Raw genomic sequence first — 20472 nt, forward strand, 5'->3', positions numbered from 1 at the left:
CGTTAAACAACAAACCAACCAAATTATTTTGTTCCAGATGTCAGAAGTTCCCTTCAGTGCCGACACAATGTGTGCTGATCCAGGACCCCAGTGACAAATGCTGCCAGAAGCCTTACTGTGACTTCATGAACCCCACCCCCTTCCCAGGAGGAATCCCCACGCCTGCAGGTGTGGCCACACCCACACCTGTCCCAGGCATCAACCCTAATGCATCACCGTCGACAGCAAGCATGATCGGCACTGGCACTGCTATATTTGGCAAACGAGGTCAGTTTATAACGTTTGGAAACGTTCTGTTATAAATGGCCTCAACATGGCCTCCCTGCTGACTTGAGAGACGAGACACGCAGCTCTGGATATTTTATGAGCGCTTCTAGTAATGCTGAATTCGTTCTTTATATGACCACTTAAACATCTCTGTAACTGACATCAACAGTACACAATAAACTACCCTTATGAGCTAGTCAGTGCTGTGTTCACATGACAGTTCATTTACTGTTTCTACTAAAGTATATTGAGATATCGGATTCAGTAATAGCAGGTTTATGGTTTGCTGACTTTATGTTTTGGCCGCAGGTTTCTGTGTCTACCAAGGCGTGTACTACAACCAGGGACAGGAGTGGAACATCGGCTGCTCCAAGACCTGCCGCTGTGAGGACGTGTCCACCGGCTACTACTCCTGCCACGAGAGGTACTGACCACATACTGACCACTCAAACTGCCCTGACACCATACATGCTGTTAAAACTTCGAGATGAATTAACCTCTTCTTATTCTATTCGGACTGATTGTCGTATTTTGATAAAGAATTGGCAAAAACTGGTTGAATCAACAGCAATATATTTCCATGTGTGTTTTCAATGTCATTGTGTTCGGAGCTGTACATGGAACGATTTTTGGGTTTCCGGGTCCAGTGACTATAATTCATTTCATAAATGTTCTTCTGGATGTTTGTGTTACAAATGTCAAAAATCTCTCCAAAATATTTTAGTATACTGTATGTTTCACTCTATTACAATTTCAATTTCAAGAACTTTATGTATAGGCGGGGGTGGTAGGGTAGCCTTGTGGTTAAAGCGTTGGCTCGTCACGCCGAAGACCCGGGTTCGATTCCTCACATGAGTACAATGTCTGAAGCCCATTTCTGGGGTCCCCTAGCCATGATATTGCAGGAATATTGCCAAAATCGGCGTTAAACTAAAACTCACTCACTCACTCATTTTGTGAAAGCATGTTTTACCCTATGGTGATAAACCCTGATTCATTTACTCACTCGTTCCCTCCCTCACCCCTCACTCGCCCAGTCTCATCAACCTCTCACTCAATTCACTCACTCCCCCTCACTCACTCACTCGATCACTCACTCACTCACTCACTAGGTGCCCCAGCTACGACAACGTCCCCTCCACCTGCCACCTGATCGCCAGCCCCACCGACCCATGTTGTCTTGTGCCTGAATGCAACAACTACCCTCCCGTTGGCTACGTCACCAAGCCCGGCATCGTCGGCACCGGTGCCCCTGGGGTCAGCCCAGGAGTATCGTACCCCAGCATCACCGGTATTTACCTCCCCACCAACATTCCCGGGACCATCACGGGCATCAGCGGCAGCAACAGCAACTACAACCCCCAGTATGGTGTAGGCGTCTCCGGAATAAGAAGTAAGTCTTAAGTCTAATTATAAGCCTTGGTTGCTACCTCACGATGGATGTTACTGGCTTGTAACGAAACCTGAAATACAGCTGATCCTGGAGTAGATGTAGTTTTGATGTTGTTGCAGAAGTAGTAATATAAACAACAGTACAACAGTACTAGTTCTAGTGGGGGCGGTGGGGTAGCCCTAGTGGTTCAAGCGTTCGCTCGTCACGCTGAAGACCCGGGTCGATTCCCCACATGGGTAGAATGTGTGAAGCCCATTTCTGGTGTCCCCCGCCGTGATATTGCTGAAATATTGCTAAAAGTGGCGCAAAACCATACTCACTCATTCTAGTGGAGCGGCTTGTTGACTAAATCGTTCACGTAAAAGTTAAAAGCATGAAACTCTGTAGACAGGTTCTTTATACCAGTACACCTATTCATAGCCATTCGGAGTTTTCCAATATGGTCGCCACATTTGTGGTACTAATAGTGCTTGCTACTTGTCGTAAAGGTAGAATGAACAGCGATCGTAATAACATTAGCCAGTGTAGAAGACATCACAGCCACATTTGTCGTACTAATAGTGCTTGCTACTTCTTGTAAATGTAGAATGAACAGCGATCGTAATAACATTAGCCAGTGTAGAAGACATCACAGCCACATTTGTGGTACTAATAGTGCTTGCTACTTGTCGTAAATGTAGTATGAACAGCGATCGTAATAACATTAGCCAGTGTAGAAGACATCACAGCCACATTTGTGGTAGTAATAGTGCTTGCTACTTGTCGTAAATGTAGTATGAACAGCGATCGTAATAACATTAACCAGTGTAGAAGACATCACAGCCACATTTGTGGTACTAATAGTGCTTGCTACTTGTCGTAAATGTAGAATGAACAGCGATCGTAATAACATTAGCCAGTGTAGAAGACATCACATCCACATTTGTGGTACTAATAGTGCTTGCTTCTTGTCGTAAATGTAGTATGAACAGCGATCGTAATAACATTAGCCAGTGTAGAAGACATCCACAGCCACATTTGTGGTAGTAATAGTGCTTGCTACTTGTCGTAAAATGTAGTATGAACAGCGATCGTAATAACATTAGCCAGTGTAGAAGACATCACAGCCACATTTGTGGTAGTAATGAATGCTTGCTACTTGTCGTAAATGTAGTATGAACAGCGATCGTAATAACATTAGCCAGTGTAGAAGACATCACAGCCACATTTGTGGTAGTAATAGTGCTTGCTACTTGTCGTAAAATGTAGTATGAACAGCGATCGTAATAACATTAGCCAGTGTAGAGACATCACAGCCACATTTGTGGAACTAATAGTGCTTGCTACTTGTCGTAAATGTAGTATGAACAGCGATCGTAATAACATTAGCCAGTGTAGAAGACATCACAGCCACATTTGTGGTACTAATAGTGCTTGCTACTTGTCGTAAATGTAGTATGAACAGCGATCGTAATAACATTAGCCAGTGTAGAAGACATCACAGCCACATTTGTGGTACTAATAGTGCTTGCTACTTGTCGTAAATGTAGAATGATGAACAGCGATCGTAATAACATTAGCCAGTGTAAATGAAGACATCAATAGCATCCACATTTGTGGTACTAATAGTGCTTGCTACTTGTCGTAAATGTAGTATGAACAGCGATCGTAATAACATTAGCCAGTGTAGAGACATCCACAGCCACATTTGTGGTAGTAATAGTGCTTGCTACTTGTCGTAAATGTAGTATGAACAGCGATCGTAATAACATTAGCCAGTGTAGAAGACATCACAGCCACATTTGTGGTACTAATAGTGCTTGCTACTTGTCGTAAATGTAGTATGAACAGCGATCGTAATAACATTAGCCAGTGTAGAAGACATCACAGCAGCCACATTTGTGGTCGTAATAACATTAATGTAGTGCTTTGTGGTACTACTTGCTTGTCGTAAATGTAGTATGAACAGCGATCGTAATAACATTAGCCAGTGTAGAAGACATCACAGCCACATTTGTGGTACTAATAGTGCTTGCTACTTGTCGTAAATGTAGTATGAACAGCGATCGTAATAACATTAGCCAGTGTAGAGACATCACAGCCACATTTGTGGTACTAATAGTGCTTGCTACTTGTCGTAAATGTGAGTATGAACAGCGATCGTAATAACAGTAGCCGGTAGCCAGTGTAGAAGACATCAGTAGCCACATTTGTAGTAGTAATAGTAGCTTGCTACTTGTCGTAAATGTAGTGTAGTATGAACAGCGATCGTAATAGTATTAGCCAGTGTAGAGAGACATCACAGCCACATTTGTGGTAGTAATAGTGCTTGCAAATGTAGTATGAACGGCGTCGTAAAATGTTAGTATGAACATCGCAGCCACATTTGTAATAGTAATAGTGCTTGCCACTTGTGTAGTAGTAGAACATCAACAGCCAGTGTAGATCACAGCACATTTGTGGTAGTAATAGTGCTTGCTACTTGTCGTAAATGTAGTATGAACGGCGAGGTAATAACATTAGCCAGTAATAGACATCCAGCCAGTTGTGGTAGTAATAGTGCTTGCAGCTTGTGCGTAAATGTAGTGGTATCGTAATAACATTAGCCAGTGTAGAGACATCACAGCCAGTTTGTGGTAGTAATAGTGCTTGCTACTTGTATCGTAAAGTAGTATGAACAGCGATCGTAATAACATTAGCCAGTGTAGAAGACATCACAGCCACATTTGTGGTGGTGGTAATAGTGCTTGCTACTTGTCGTAAAATGTAGTATGAACAGCGATCGTAATAACGTGGTAGTGTAGAGTAGTAGTAGTAGTAGTAGTAGTAGTTGTTGCAGTTAGTAGCTGCAACAGCAGTAATGGTGGCAGTAGTAGTAGTAGTAGCAGTTAGTAGTAGTAATAGTAGTAGTAGTAGAATGAGTGGTAGTAGTAGTAGTAGTTGTAGTTGTGGTAGTAGAGTAGTAGCAGTAGTTGTTGTAGTAGTAGTAGTAGTAGTAGTAGTAGGAACAGTAGTAGTAGTAGTAGTAGTAGTAGTAGGCTATATGTGATGGTTGTACGTCTTCCCCCAGCTGCCTGCGTGTACAAGGGACACATCTACAACCAGGGTCAGACGTGGAACGACGGCTGTAACTACAAGTGTGAGTGTATTGACGCCGCCAGGGGGCAGTACAGATGCTCAGAAAGGTAATCAGCGTGATCAAGTGGAGATATACCTTGTGTGTATTTAATTCAGAGGGTTCAATCGCCAGTTATATACTTCCTAAATATAATTTCATTCGAAACAGAATTCGAAAACATAGGGTATCAAATGCTCAATAACGCCCAAAGTCATAAACCTATTATCTTTATAAATCCCAAGAATCCAAGCGTGTCCAGTCTAACCTTGTTAGTCCGGAGCAACCTGCTGCTGGACACGTATATGGTTGGTTGGTTGGTTTGTTGTTTTACGCCGCACTCAGCAATATTCCAGCTATATGGCGGCAGTGTGTAAATAACTGAGTCTGCACCAGACAATTCAGTGATCAACATCATGAGCATCGATCTACGCAAATGGGCTACGATGTCACGTGTCAACCAGCTCAGCGAGCCTGATCACCCGATCCCGTTAGTCGCCTCTTATGACAAGCTTGGGTTGAAGACCAATTCTTACCCGGATCTTCACGGGTCTGGACACGTCTATGAAAATTAATATAAATGAATCGTTACATCCACATTGCGCAGTCTGGGCATTCGTTATCTTGACATTTGGAAATAACAGGTTTTGAGATTAATGAGATTCGCTGTAATGTGTTGTGACGTTTCTGATCTGTGACCAATATTTGAACCACGCCTCTCTCCAGGTGTCCAAGGTACTACAACCTCCCTCCACAATGTAAGCTGAGCCCCGACCCCGCAGACAACTGCTGTGAAAAGGCCATCTGTGACTTCACACCCACTCTTCCACCAGGGATGTCAACAACAACACCGACACCAACATCTTCCACCCCCAAGGTTACAGCTGGAGTCGCCATCGGTAAGCTTGCGATGTCGTCAAGCGGGACTGCACTACGACAGGCTATTCCATAGCTTACGATAGCCAGATATTTTCATGGAAGGATTGGGTAGTCTAATTGATATAGCGTTCTGTCATTTTACCTACAAATAGGGTTCGTTTCCCATATTGATACAAAATATGAGCCCATGGCCTTGACATTGCTGGAGCACTCGTGGCGTAAAACGGTTATCACTCCTGATAACACAAGATGACCGCCGTGCCTTAAGTTATTGAAAGACGTTATATACTCCTCACAAAAGTTAAGCAACAAGTATTTTTCCACATATTTTCTTCATGGGTATATGAAGTTATTACTTGGCATATAAGCCATGCAGGAGAACCCTTTACGATTGATGAACTTAAAGCATTTCCCATATTGTTTTCTGATAACATTGTTAGCACCGCCTGAACGCAACCACCCTCAAAACTCACATGCAAAATGCATGGAAAACATGTGCTATACACGTCGCACATGCGTTCTGATTGCGTTAAAACTGCCAGCAACGACAAATTGTTGACAGTAACATTTGAGAAATGGCTAGGCGTCACTTGACACCAACTGAAGTTGCTCAAATTGTTGGAATGGTGCAGGGGGGTCAGACCCAGAGTGCTGTTGCCAACCATTTCAATGTTCATCGAAGCGTCATCTCCAGAGCGATCACTCGTCACCAACAGACCGGATTGATGACTGAGAGACCACGCTCAGGTCGTCCAAGGGTGACAACTCCCAGAGAGGACCGATACTTGGCCACCCTAGCCCGGCGGAACAGGTTCACCACAGCCAGATCTCCAGAATGACCTCCAGAGAGTTGCTGGGAACAGAATCTCCACACAGACAGTGAGGAACAGACTCCATGCTGAAGGTCTCAGGTCCCGAAGACCAGTGCAACGTATCCCACTGCCTGCACACCATCGTCAACAGAGACTGAATTGGGCTAACCAACGACGTAACTGGAGAGTCAATCGCTGGCGTAATGTTCTCTTCACAGATGAGTCAAGATTCTGTCTGGACTTCAATGATGGTAGGGCTCGTGTGTGGAGAAACCGTAACGAACGATACGCCAACTGTACGATTGCTGAACATGATCAGTTTGATGATCTGGGCAGGAATCCAAGTTGGACGACGAACTGATCTTGTGGTCATCAGACGAGGTACCATGACAGGTGTGAGGTACCGAGACGAAATTGTCACACCTGTGATCATTCCGTGGGCTCAGCAAGCAGGTCCTAACTTCATCTTCATGGATGACAATGCCCGTCCACATCGAGCAAGAGTTGTCACTGATGTTCTTCAGACCAACAACATCACCCATATGGACTGGCCTGCAAGGTCTCCTGACCTGAATCCTATTGAACATGCTTGGGACATCCTCGGAAGGCGTGTGTACGGCCTCCACGTTCGTCCTCAGACTCTGGATCAGCTTGAACAGGCATTGCGGAGAGAATGGCAGAACATTCCACAACAGACTCTAGACAGACTCATCTGGTCAATGCCTAGACGTCTTGAAGCGTATATTCAGGTCAATGGTGGCCATACACGTTATTAAACTTTGGATCAGTGCTCAAAACTGACAGTAAAAGTGTTTTCAGACATTTTCATACCCTGATGCAACACATTTTGCACGGCTTTTCAGTGACACTGTTTTTGATGATTTGCAAGTCAGTTATTGTTCAATGAATTTATTTCTTTGTTGGAAAAGTGTGGATATGCTTTATCTTTGTTATGTTTGATTCAGTTGTAATGATCATGAGTAAAGGCATATGTAATGACCAAAAGTAAACTTGTTGCTTAATGTTTGTGAGGAGTATATTTCAGATGAATTAGTAAACTCCACAAGATATTATTTGTTCAGAAACAGGCTGCACATGATTCAAAACAGTGCAAACTGATGGTTGTTTAGTTGGAAGACGTTCACGCCCCCTCTGTGGTGAAGTGGATAGGGTGCCCCGTCTAGAAGGTGTTTGATCCCCATCGTAATCAAGTATCGTTAAAACATGGCATTCGATACCATCACCGACGCTCATAATTAAGGGATAAAACAAAGACTGGGGTAGAAGTTCATGCACTGTGTCTCAGTGGTATCCATGTTAAAACTATGGTATTTCGGTCGGCTAGCACTCTCCATGGTATCTGGGTTGGCTAGCACTCTCGATGGTATTTCGGTCGGCTAGCACTCTCCATGGTATCTGGGTTGGCTAGCACTCTCGATGGTATTTCGGTCGGCTAGCACTCTCCATGGTATCTGGGTTGGCTAGCACTCTCGATGGTATTTCAGTCGGCTAGCACTCTCCATGGCATCTGGGTCGGCTAGCTCTCTCCATGGTATCTGGGTCGGCTAGCTCTATCCATGGTATTTGGGTCGGCTAGCACTCTCCATGGTATCTGGGTTGGCTAGCACTCTCCATGGTATTTCGGTCGGCTAGCACTCTCCATGGTATCTGGGTCGGCTAGCACTCTCCATGGTATCTGGGTCGGCTAGCACTCTCCATGGTATCCGGGTCGGCTTGCACTCTCCGTGGTATCTCGTTTGGCTAGCACTCGCAATGGTATCTCGTTCGGCTAGCACTATCCATGGTATCTGGGTCGGCTAGCACTCTCCATGGTATCCGGGTTGGCTAGCACTCTCCATGGTATCCGGGTCGGCTGGCACTCCCCATGGTATCTCGTTTGGCTAGCACTCTCGATGTTATCTGGGTCGGCTAGCGCTCTCCATGGTATCTTGGTCGGCTAGCACTCTCGACGGTATCCGGGTTGGCTAGCACTACAGAACCGGTATAGGTCCGGACTAGGACAACAAGCCACACGTCCATGGATATCACTTTAACAATGAAACAATCTTGAACGCAACGTCGAACATCATTTTACCTAGCTACATCTAAAATGCTTCAACAGAAACTTACTTCAAACAAGTAACTACGAAAACAAGAACAGACTTCATCCATGTTTTGTCCGTGAAAAAGTTTCAACCATATTCATTTACTTTTGTTCAGGGAAATGCGTGTACACGGACGGTTCTATCCACAACCAGGGCGACATGTGGAGCGACGGCTGTGACTTCGACTGCAAGTGCGACGATGCCAGCAAAAACATCTACACATGTAACCAGAAGTGAGTTCACATTTGTCAAATCAAATCGACATTTACAGCGATAGAGGATCAGAAGAACTTACCAGCCGAGCAATAGAAATTATACACCAAATTTGATAGTGACTGAAAAGTGACCAAACAGAAAATGGTGAAAAGGTGATGTATTAGATACGAGTTTCACACATTTGCCGTGTTTCGGCAACTGTTCCAGCGTAGTAACGTCTTGATTACATTTGTAATGTTTCGGTCATATATAGCGTCACTATCAGTGATTTCCCTTACAGATTTGTTATAGATATGTTTATTTCACCTGTGCATCTGTATTGGGAAAAATGTAACGATTTACGTTTATACGGTTTCTTTCGCACGTAATTATGATTTAACGGAATGCCTGCTTTTAGCGCTAGGCGATTCGAGTCAGGCTGAGATCGAAACCATGTACAGATACACCCTTGATAAACGAGGATGTGATATTCAACAAGTGAGACAACGCTACTGGCAGACTGTTATGGCTCGTTTCACTAACACCCGGTGTTATTAGTACATGCAATCATAAATCAAGCAAATATGCGTCTTGCCAGAGCTACTAGCACGACAGAGGAATATTACTTGTTCAGTGAACACCTGGTGTTATTGTAACATGCAATCATAAATCCAAGCAAACATTTGTTGCTGCTGTCTTGCCAGAGCTACCGGAAACATACAATCATTTAAAAACGTGTTAAATATTTTTAACTTCCACTTTTAAGAAATGCTTGGGACAGGTGACGTTTTGAATTACATTTCAATTACCCTCCCTACTCCACTTCCCCATCCGGGGCGGCGGGGTAGCCTAGTGGTAAAAGCGTTCGCTCGTCACGCCGAAGGCCCGGGTTTGCTTCCCCACATGGGTACAATGTGTGAAGCCCATTTCTGGTGTCCCTATCCGTGATGTTGCTTGAATATCGCTTAAAGCGGCGTAAAACCATACTCACTCACTCACTCACTCTTCCCCGCCCCCAGGTGTCAGGCGTACTCCAGTCTGCCCAAGTATTGCCAACTCCAGCCTGACCCCATCAACAAGTGCTGCGAGAGACCAGTGTGTACAGGCGGGATTACTGCCCTCTCGGGCAACAGCAAACCCACCGCCTCTCCAACCCTGGACCCAAAGATACAGAACATCATCCCCCTCGGCACCCACAGCGTCTTCACGGGGACGAGCCAAGCCAGTACTATTCCTGGGATGCAGCACATAGTGGGCGGGAGAAGTAAGTACTCCTTGAGTTACCTCCAGTCTAAGGCCCGTGAACATCCGGGAATTGGTCTTCAGTAATCCATGCTTGTCGTAAGAGGTGACGGGATCGGGTGGTCAGGCTCGCTGACTTGGTTGACACATGTCATCGTATCCAAATTACGTAGACCCATGCTCATGCAGTTGATCACTGGATTGTCTGGTCCAGACTCGATTATTTACAGACCGCCGCCATATAGCTGGAATATTGCTGAGTGCGGTGTTAAACAAGTTAAACAACAACAGCCCAACCAACCAACCATTTGATCGAATGTAATTATTATACTTTCTCACATTTGTCATGGACAGTGATGGAAGCTCCTTACGATTCGTTGAGAGGCAGGCGGTGAGGTATCTTTATGGTTCAAGCGACCACGGGTAGTAACTGGTATTTCATGGGTAAAATAAGCTTCTGTTTGAATGAGAGGTGCATGAGGGTTTATCTGACGCTTATTAAATATCGTAAGATCTTCGAGCCAGAAGATAATCGTATCGGAGTGAAATATGTATGTTCATGCGGTCCAAGTCGCCTACAGGATTTATCTGGAACTATATTTACCCATGAACCATTTACCCATATTAAACCTGTGTCGTCCTTTTCTCCTCCCTCCCAGGCGTCTGCGTCTATAATGGCACCACCTACGGTCAGGGTGAATCTTGGGACGACGGGTGTAAGTACGTCTGTACTTGCAAGAATGCAGCGGCTGGACTGTACCAGTGCACGTCTAAGTGAGTAGTAAATAGAAGTTACGGAAGCATTTCCATCCTTAAATGCTACTTAACGTTCCAACCCGTGGCGATCCGGGTTATAATTGATCTCCAATAGCCCATGCTTGCCGTAAGAGGCGACAAACGGAATCGGGTGGTCAGGGTCGCTGAATTGGTTGACACGTGTCATCGTATGCAGTTGCGTAGATGGATGCTCATGCTGTTGATCACTGGATTGCCTCGTCCAGACGGCGTAAAACTAAACTTAATCACTCATGGATATACGGAAAGGAGAAGAGTATGCTTAATTTTAAGGTACAGAACGAAGAGTCAAATACTGTCGACTTGCTTCCGGATTTCATGAACTTCTGTTTTGGTTTTACAACTATTTATTGGTGAAAACCGTTTAACACCACCACCACCACAACAACAACATGTTGCACCGTGACAGTTTTATATCAGAGGACAGTCAGAAGTGACGCAACTCGTAGTCATTTTACCATTGAGCACGTGTGTGATACTGTCAAGCTAGTTATCCTCATCAGATTCGAATCTGTGATCAAAGTATCCTGTCATGTCCAAGGGACGTAACTCTGTTCCGCGATATTCTACCCTGCTGTCGAGTCAGCCACCCTGTAGCTTTGTGTATTGTGTCAGTAAATTAGCAAAATATTTCAACACAATAGTTTCATTATGATAAATTAAATATCGATGACACAATTTCCACATCGATGATCATTATTAATTCTTCCTATCGACGATATTTCCTATTATCGAACTTTTTAGCCAGCTCTAAAAATATGTAGTAATCTCCCTTTTTGCTCCCAGGTGTCCCAACTTCCCTCCCCTTCCGACCTACTGTAAGATGCAGAGTATTCCTGGTCAGTGCTGTCCGAGTCTCACCTGTAATGTGCCCGGCAAGGACATGTACATCCCCGTACCCCAGCTGGTCCCCACCCCCGGGCCCACCCCTGATTCCCTCGGCAACACCCCTACACCGCAAACAGGGACCCAGCAACTTCTGGTGGGGCCTAATGGTAACACCGTGTTCGGTGGGTCCAACCAGCCCGGTGCTGGAGCGACTGTACCCCCGGGACAGACTATCTCTGGACTGAGAGGTGAGTGCCATGGTTAGGTGGTATTTGAGGCAGGCGATGGGATACATAGATAACCAGATTTATGTATAGATACATTACCAGATACATAACCAGGGTCACGTTTCACAAAACTATCGTAAAGCTACCACTGTCGTAAGTCTGGAGGTACGACAGTCGTAAGTCTGTGTTACAGTATAGTAGGTACGACAGTCGTAAGTCTGTGTTACAGTATAGGAGGTACGACAGTCGTAAGTCTGTGTTACAGTATAGGAGGTACGACAGTCGTAAGTCTGTGTTACAGTATAGGAGGTACGACAGTCGTAAGTCTGTGTTACAGTATAGGAGGTACGACAGTCGTAAGTCTGTGTTACAGTATAGGAGGTACGACAGTCGTAAGTCTGTGTTACAGTATAGGAGGTACGACAGTCGTAAGTCTGTGTTACAGTATAGGAGGGTACGACAGTCGTAAGTCTGTGTTACAGTATAGGAGGTACGACAGTCGTAAGTCTGTGTTACAGTATAGGAGGTACGACAGTCGTAAGTCTGTGTTACAGTATAGGAGGTACGACAGTCGTAAGTCTGTGTTACAGTATAGGAGGTACGACAGTCGTAAGTCTGTGTTACAGTATAGGAGGTACGACAGTCGTAAGTCTGTGTTACAGTATAGGAGGTACGACAGTCGTAAGTCTGTGTTACAGTCTCGTAAGTTGTGTTACAGTATAGGAGGTACGACAGTCGTAAGTCTGTGTTACAGTATAGGAGGTACGACAGTCGTAAGTCTGTGTTACAGTATAGGAGGTACGACAGTCGTAAGTCTGTGTTACAGTATAGGAGGTACGACTGTCGTAAGTCTGTGTTACAGTATAGGAGGTACGACAGTCGTAAGTCTGTGTTACAGTATAGGAGGTACGACAGTCGTAAGTCTGTGTTACAGTATAGGAGGTACGACAGTCGTAAGTCTGTGTTACAGTATAGGAGGTACGACAGTCGTAAGTCTGTGTTACAGTATAGGAGGTACGACAGTCGTAAGTCTGTGTTACAGTATAGGAGGTACGACAGTCGTAAGTCTGTGTTACAGTATAGGAGGTACGACAGTCGTAAGTCTGTGTTACAGTATAGGAGGTACGACAGTCGTAAGTCTGTGTTACAGTATAGGAGGTACGACAGTCGTAAGTCTGTGTTACAGTATAGGAGGTACGACAGTCGTAAGTCTGTGTTACAGTATAGGAGGTACGACTGTCGTAAGTCTGTGTTACAGTATAGGAGGTACGACAGTCGTAAGTCTGTGTTACAGTACAGGAGGTACGACAGTCGTAGCGCTACGATAGCTTTGTGCTACTGGAGACTGGTGTTGAACTTGTATACAGACGGTTACCATGGTGGTATTTTCGTCAGATTCTCTATCCTTGAACCAAGAAATACATTTCAGCGATCACTGAACACAAATATACGTACTGTCAATAATGCACGAACATAGAAATACGTTGTGTCGTCGATATAATGTGCTAAATAACCAAAAATAAGAAACCAAATGTCCCGAACCAACAGATAAATAATGTCTTGATCACTGAACCAAGGGGTGATTAATTTCCCCTACATCGAATCTAGATTTACATGCAAGTGAAGCCCTTGATCATCGAACACAGAAAAGGGTTATGTCTTTACTGACCGAACCGAGAGAAGTTTAACGTCATTGCTCATATTACTTAGAGATATTTAATGTCTTACCGGAACCTAGAGTAACATTACTAGTTCCTGGATCAACATGGACCCTTAGATAAAAGACCATAATTTGAATAATAGAAAAATCAGATTCGTTGTCTCCACGGCTGTGATATTGAATGGACGACATCAATTGTGATGACTCCAACTGAAACGACTTTCGTAGAAATGGCGCAGAGCGTGTCGAAGTGTAGAAGATTTTACGGGTGCTTCTCTACCCGTTACTTTGTTTCCCTCGTGCATTTGCTAGGTTTAAAGATTTTTAAAATATTAAAAATAATTTTGAGGTGACCCCCGACATTTTAGATGATCCCCGACCTTTAATCCTCGCAAAGACACGAGGGCCTGTGCCCTGAATCAGTGATGAGTACGCACCTGTTGTTGCAGGCGTCTGTGTGTTCAAGAACCAGATGTACCACCAGGGCGAGAAGTGGAAGGATGGTTGCTCCTTCAACTGTGAGTGCCTTGACGCCAGGTCCGGATACTATTCCTGCAAACCGATGTAAGTACCGCTGCTTGTTTCCACCAATCATTCCTGTTTAGTCTCAGTAACGAGGGCGGTGGGGTAGCCTAGTGGTTAAAACGTTCGCTCGTCACGCCAAAGGCCCGGGTTCGATTCCCCACATGGGTAGAATGTGTGAAGCCCATTTCTGGTGTCCCCTGCCGTGATGTTGCTGGAATATTGCTAAAAGCAGCGTAAAACCGTACTCTCTCACTCTCAGCAACGGCGACGCTAACCTGATGGTGTCAAGTCGAATCACTACCTTTTGAGACTTGAGAAGGTCCGGTAAAAATTGATCTTCAGCAGCCCAAGCCGGTTCTACCCGTGTGAAGATCCTGGTTAGAACTGATCTACATCAATCCATGTTTGCCTCCCCTGTGATAAAATTTATCTTCAGCAACCCAAAGTTGTTCTACTCCTTTGAAAATCCTGGTTGGAACTGATCTACATCAACCCATATATGTGAAGACCCAGGTTAGATTTCTTTTCTGCAACCTATGATTGTCGTAAGAGGCGACAAACAGGATCCTGGGGTCAGGTTCGCTGACTTTGTTGACACATGTCATCCTACCAATTGCGTAGATCGATGTTTATGATGACAGTCACTGGAGTGTCTGGTCCAGACTCTTATATATACATACCGCCTTCATATAGATGGAATATTTGGCTGAGAGCGGCGTTAAAGAACAAACAAACAAACAAACAAACAAACAAAGCACATATTTGACTCAATGACTGACCTGGGGCGGTGGGGTAGCCTAGTGGTTAAAGCGTTCGTTCGTCACGCCGAAGACTCGGGTTCGATTCCCCACATAGGTGCAATGTGTGAAGCCCAGTTCTGGTGTCACCGCCGTGATATTGCTGGAATATTGCTAAAAGCGGCGTAAAACCATACTCACTCACTCACTCACTCACTCACTCAATGATTGACCAACCCTACAGGTGTCCCAGTTACGACAATCTACCCAGTGACTGCTACCTGGTCAAGCCTAACACAGGGTGCTGCTCATCCCCCATGTGCAAAAAGCCGGACGGCACCGTCATCAACCCCATCACCAACCCTAACGTGTACCCCGTCTTCGGCGCCTACACTGGCGGCTTCAGCGGCTTCAGACCAGGCTACAACGTGGGATACAGCAGCACCATCGGCGGGTCTACAGGTACTATATCTGACTGTGTTGGACAGAGACACACGTGTAGACTATCAGCGGGTACTGACACCGACATCCAAGTGGACTCAACTCCCTGTGCAAAGTTGTGTCCCTTAAGCATTACTGAAACCAATTATTGAGTGTTGCGAAAGTGTCAAGCCTTCGTCATTTTTGGCTTTTCTCAAATATCAAGCCGAAATGGTTAGTTACCCAAATGGTTAGAGCGTTTGCTCGTCACACCAAAACCCTGGGTATTATGGGTGAAGCCCATTTCTGTTTTTTCCCCGCCGTGTTATTGCTGGTATTATGCTAAAAAACCTCCGTAAGTCCATACTCACTCACTTACACAAGTTGATATGTCTTTATAAACCATAAGTGCTGTTCGATATTACGTTAAACGCAAGGGAGTTGAATACAATTTCCCTGACCCATTTGACTTTTTCATGTGGATGAAATATTTAAAAAAGTAAGCCGTACTAGGTTGCCCTGAATCGTTCGAATCCCAGTTAGGGGCGGTGGGGTAGCCTAGTGGTTAAAGCGTTCGCACGTCACCGAAAACCTGGATTCAATTCATTACCTGGTTACAATGTTTGAAGCCCACTTTCTGGTGACCCCCGCCGTGATGTGGTTGGAATATTGCTTAAAGCGGCGTAAAACCATACTTACTCACTCACTCACTTATCCACTCATTTGCAGCCGGGTGTGTCTACAAGGGCGTTGTGTACCAGCAAGGTCAGAAGTGGGACGACGGCTGCGACTACCGCTGTGAATGTACAGATGCTACGACGAGGCAGTACCGCTGTAATCCAATGTAAGTACATGCCGCCGTATCCCAGTTGTGCAGATCGATGTTTAAGGTGTTGATCACTGGTTTGTTTGGTCCAGACTCGATTACTAACAGACCGCCACCATATACCTGCATGGAATATTGCTGAGTGCGGCGTTAAAAGAACAAACAAACAAATGTGAGAGTACACGAGCTCATGCTGTGGCGTTACAGCCGACCTGGCACTCCAGGATTTTTACGAATGAGTTCAGGTTCGCTGACTTGGTTGATGCACGGTTGCATCATCTCGCAAAAGCGCAGATATGTGTTTATGATGTCAATCACAGGATTATCTTGTCCAGACTCAATTGTTTACAGACCACCGGCCCATAGCTGGGTTAATTCTGACAATGAAACACACCTGCAATTAATCAACTGTTACCTGACAGGTGCTCAAGATACACCTCTCTTCCCACCTCTTGCCACCTGGTGCCGACCCAGGGGTGCTGCAAGGCCGTCAGCTGTGACACCAAGGTCACAGCCTCCCCGTCCCCTGCAGCTAATCCCGGCTGTAAGGACGTCAAGCCCAACTGTGACGTGTATGGTGACTACGCTTGCAAAGGGAGAATACGAATCGTGGGGGAGAGCTAACTGTGCAGCGTTCTGTGGACTTTGTCGTGAGTTTAATAAAATGTGTAATTCATTTTTGAGAACTATAATAGAAGTGCAATTTTCTTTGTCTAATCCTCTCTGAACCTGTGATTTAAAGGGTTTCGTTTTGTTTCACCATGCCGTTATGTAGTTCGGTAAATGCGAAATACAGTAAGGATCCATTTTGGCCAACATAAATGTGCATATTTAAGTGTAAGGAAAAACAAATTTGCATATGTTTACGTGATTATTATGACTTGGGGTTTGACAATTTTGTTGGTCATGTCAGTAAACATGATAATATATAATACTAACTAAAGGCGTTTTGCCAAAGTCCAAGAGAAACACTCACGGTAGCAACAGCCCGGTAAAAAAGGTGGTGTTGGTACCTAAACATGAAATAAATAGCACATGCTTATTCCAAATATTGTATTAATACGGGGATCTTAGTTGGGTTTTTAACCTTAGGTTTGCAGTGTTACGGCGACAGTTTGTAGTATAGTAGCATTTGTATTGTTTTGGACAAATCCAATTTTCAAATGTCTACTTTCTTTCATCCGTGAGGCTATAATCAAATCCGTGCTGAGGAAGCTAAATTCCCTGAATGTCTGCTTCATGGCTGCAGGAGACCCGTGAACATCCGGGTTAGAATTGATCTTCAGTAACCTATGCTTGTCTTAAGAGGCGACTAACGGGATGGAGTGGTCAGGCTCGCTGACTTGGTTGACATACGTCATCGTATCCAAATTGCGTTGATCGATGCTCATGATGTTGATCACTGGATTGTCTCGTCCACACTTGAAAATGTATAGGCCGCCGCTAAATAGCTGGAATATTGCTGAGTGTGGCGTTAGAAAACTAACAAACCAAACCAAATCATGTATGCAGGAAATTCCCTTTCATTCAGGGACTTGATGACATTGTTCTGTTCCAACATAAACATGTGAAGTCCTCCGGGATGTTGCTAGAATATTGCAAAACCCGTACCGACTCACTCCCTCTGCCAACATGTTTCCCGTTATTCAGTCATTCTGTTGGGTATTTCATTACTTAAACCTGTTGCCACACTTACATGTGTGGTCAGGGAAATACAGACTCTCCATTCGCCACACTTACATGTGTGGTCAGGGAAATACAGACCCTCCATTCGCCACACTTCCATGTGTGGTCAGGGAAATACAGACCCTCCATTCTCCAACTCTGGCACCTTTGTTAGCCCACATCGTTGGGACAAAAACCTGATTATCTTTCTTCCGTGTTCAGCCAAACCCACCCAGGCTACATCCTGTGTTGATGTACTAGACAACTGTGTGCAGTATGGATCTGCGTCCTGTAGCGGTGCCTACGAGCCTTGGGCGGTGAAGAACTGCGCCAAGACGTGCAACAAGTGTCAAAGTAAGGTTACTTTCTAATACTGATATTTCAACTGCAGCTTCGCATGATTGTTTGTTTGTTTGTTGGATTGAATGGTTGATGCACTGGTTGATGGATGGATGGATTGTTGGATGGATGGATGGATGGATGGTGCACTCAGCATCATTCAAGCTATATGGCGGCGGTCTAAATAATCGAGGCGGAACAGTCAAACATAATCGGAGTCTGTTTGAACGCAATTGGTTTCGGGTGGTTACTATTAGCCCCGGTCTGTAAAACCAGACATTCCAGTAATCAACAGCATGAGCATCTATCTACGCAATTGGGATACGATGACATGTGTCAACCAAGTCAGCGAGCTTGACCACCTGATCGCGTTAGTCGCCTCTTACGACAAGCACGGGTTGCTGAAGATCAATTCTAGCCCGGATCTTCACGGGTCACTTCACCTTCATAAATAATTTGTTCACTAGCATCGGGCATTAGCAGGTTTAGTTTGCTAGTTAACGTATCCCTTCATCAGATCTTGACCGGGGCTCGTGATAATCTATATGTCAGCTTGTTTTTATCGGCACGGGCAGCCTAATGATTAAGGTGGTCGCTCGCCACGCAGAACGCTCGGGTTTTGATTCTCCACAAATAGTCGTCCGCCAAGGATATGGAAGGACTAAATCTCGAAGCCATGTTGAAATACCAGAGCTTCCAACCCCAAAATTATAAAAGCTTGAGATGCCGGGGTGCAAGGGCCGCAACCTCCGGCCGGTTCCTGAGGCCCTCTGAAGTCAATGCCTGATTTTTTATTTCTATTTTTCATATGAACCCAGTTTGGCGTGAGGTTTATCAGTTTTGTCGTGAGAGCATGACATGGGTAAAAAAAGCGTGAGTCTCTCTGTGTGAGAGTTGGCAGGTATGAAATACATGTACAATTTCTCACCTAAAGTTGGATTGTACTGGCCATACAAACGTTTTGTTCATTCCCCAAGCGGGTCAAACACAGGTCACGACGACGCCGACGCCGATTGTGGTCGGAGCCTGCACCGACAAACTCACCAACTGTGCGTCCTACGGCACAGCGTCCTGCAAAGACCCTTACATGGACTGGGCAAAGGTTAACTGCAAACGTACCTGCGGTTACTGCCGTGAGTATTAAACACTTAAAGGTGTGCGCCAGATGAATGATTAAATACCTCGAAATAGGGATAAGTGCACAAACCATAAATACGACACATGGTCCTGAAACAGGCAGGTGGAACAACTCGTGGAACAGCGCTGGCACGCACTTCAGGTGCAACTCAGCACAGCCAGGTTTTGTCAGGAAACAGCGGGCGCTGTTCCACCACCGTTTGTCACCCCTCGGTGTGAAGCGTGAAAATAGAACAATATTACAAGAAGGTAACCTCCCAAAACCCCTTCAGTCCATAACCCCTACATCTTATAAAATAAAGTGCATGGTCTAGTGCACTGCTAATATCCTGCCTGTTGCCTATTTCATACAATGAACCAGCCCAAACACTTGGAAATTAACAGAATGATTTTAATGAGCAAAACCATTATCAAGAGTTTGAGAGAATAGTTTTGATGGATTATGCCAAAATTATTTTAACAAAAGTTCAATAATATTGAACGTGAGGTTAAATAAACTAAATTAAATATCATAATATCATAACATATTTAGATATACGTTTCCATCCAAGAACATTGTTTCAGTGTCTCTTATTTTACAAAGGTTCAACAATATTGAACTTGAGGTTTAAGAGATCCAAGATCAAGGGAATGGGTTGTACTTCCATGTCTGGCATGCAGGCTGTAGACTTGGTTCCAGACAAATCCACTGGAGGATGGTTATGCTCTGTGAAATTCCTCAAAATGTTTCCCACTGTTGTGACTCGTCTACAGGTTGACTTGACACACTTTCAGTGTACAAAGTCTGTCTCTCGACACTCTTTACGTAAAGATAACCCTCCAATAGGAGGGTGTTACCTCTCTGTGACATGACAAACTCGACATTGCGAAGACCAGCCATATTGATGTCATGTTAATTTGTTTCTAATATATCTATATACCACCCCAAATCATCTCAAATTATTATCTCAGTTTACTATCTCCAACACTATGACATCTGATATTATTACCATTTGCAAAATCTGTCTACTCACTTTGTACATCAGGAATCTAAAAAAGCTATGCACTTATCCCTATTTCCAGTTATTTTATCTTTCATTGTAGTAGTAGAAGTAGTTGTTGTAGTAGTAGCAGCAGCAGTAGCAGCAGCAGTAGCAGCAGCAGCAGCAGTAGTAGTAGTAGCTGCAGCAGCAGTAGTAGTAGTAGCCGCAAGCAGCAGCAGTAGCAGTTAGTAGTAGCAGCAGCAGTAGTAGCAGCAGCAGTAGCAGTAGTAGTAGTAGTAGCAGTAGCAGTAGCAGTAGTAGTAGTAGTAGCAGCAGCAGTAGTAGTAGTAGGTAGCAGCAGTTG

The 20472-nt window shown here is 44.7% G+C and overlaps 1 protein-coding gene across 1 annotated transcript in view; it reads left to right on the forward strand.

Annotated features, from left to right (window-relative positions):
* Window positions 1-20472, forward strand: part of LOC124285462 — a 100593-nt gene that overhangs the window by 66015 nt on the left and 14106 nt on the right. Inside the window, 16 exon segments of the mRNA XM_046721701.1 lie at window positions 38-267; window positions 577-691; window positions 1380-1660; window positions 4710-4824; window positions 5481-5653; window positions 8666-8783; window positions 9765-10009; window positions 10647-10761; window positions 11569-11858; window positions 13947-14061; window positions 15004-15221; window positions 15909-16023; window positions 16428-16458; window positions 16460-16655; window positions 17893-18024; window positions 18987-19142. Of these exon segments, the coding sequence (XP_046577657.1) occupies window positions 38-267; window positions 577-691; window positions 1380-1660; window positions 4710-4824; window positions 5481-5653; window positions 8666-8783; window positions 9765-10009; window positions 10647-10761; window positions 11569-11858; window positions 13947-14061; window positions 15004-15221; window positions 15909-16023; window positions 16428-16458; window positions 16460-16655; window positions 17893-18024; window positions 18987-19142 (2645 nt within the window).

The sequence above is a fragment of the Haliotis rubra genome, unplaced genomic scaffold (genome assembly GCF_003918875.1).
Source record: "Haliotis rubra isolate DU_JTF1 unplaced genomic scaffold, ASM391887v1 Scf11, whole genome shotgun sequence".
Classification (NCBI taxonomy): Eukaryota; Metazoa; Mollusca; class Gastropoda; order Lepetellida; family Haliotidae; genus Haliotis; species Haliotis rubra.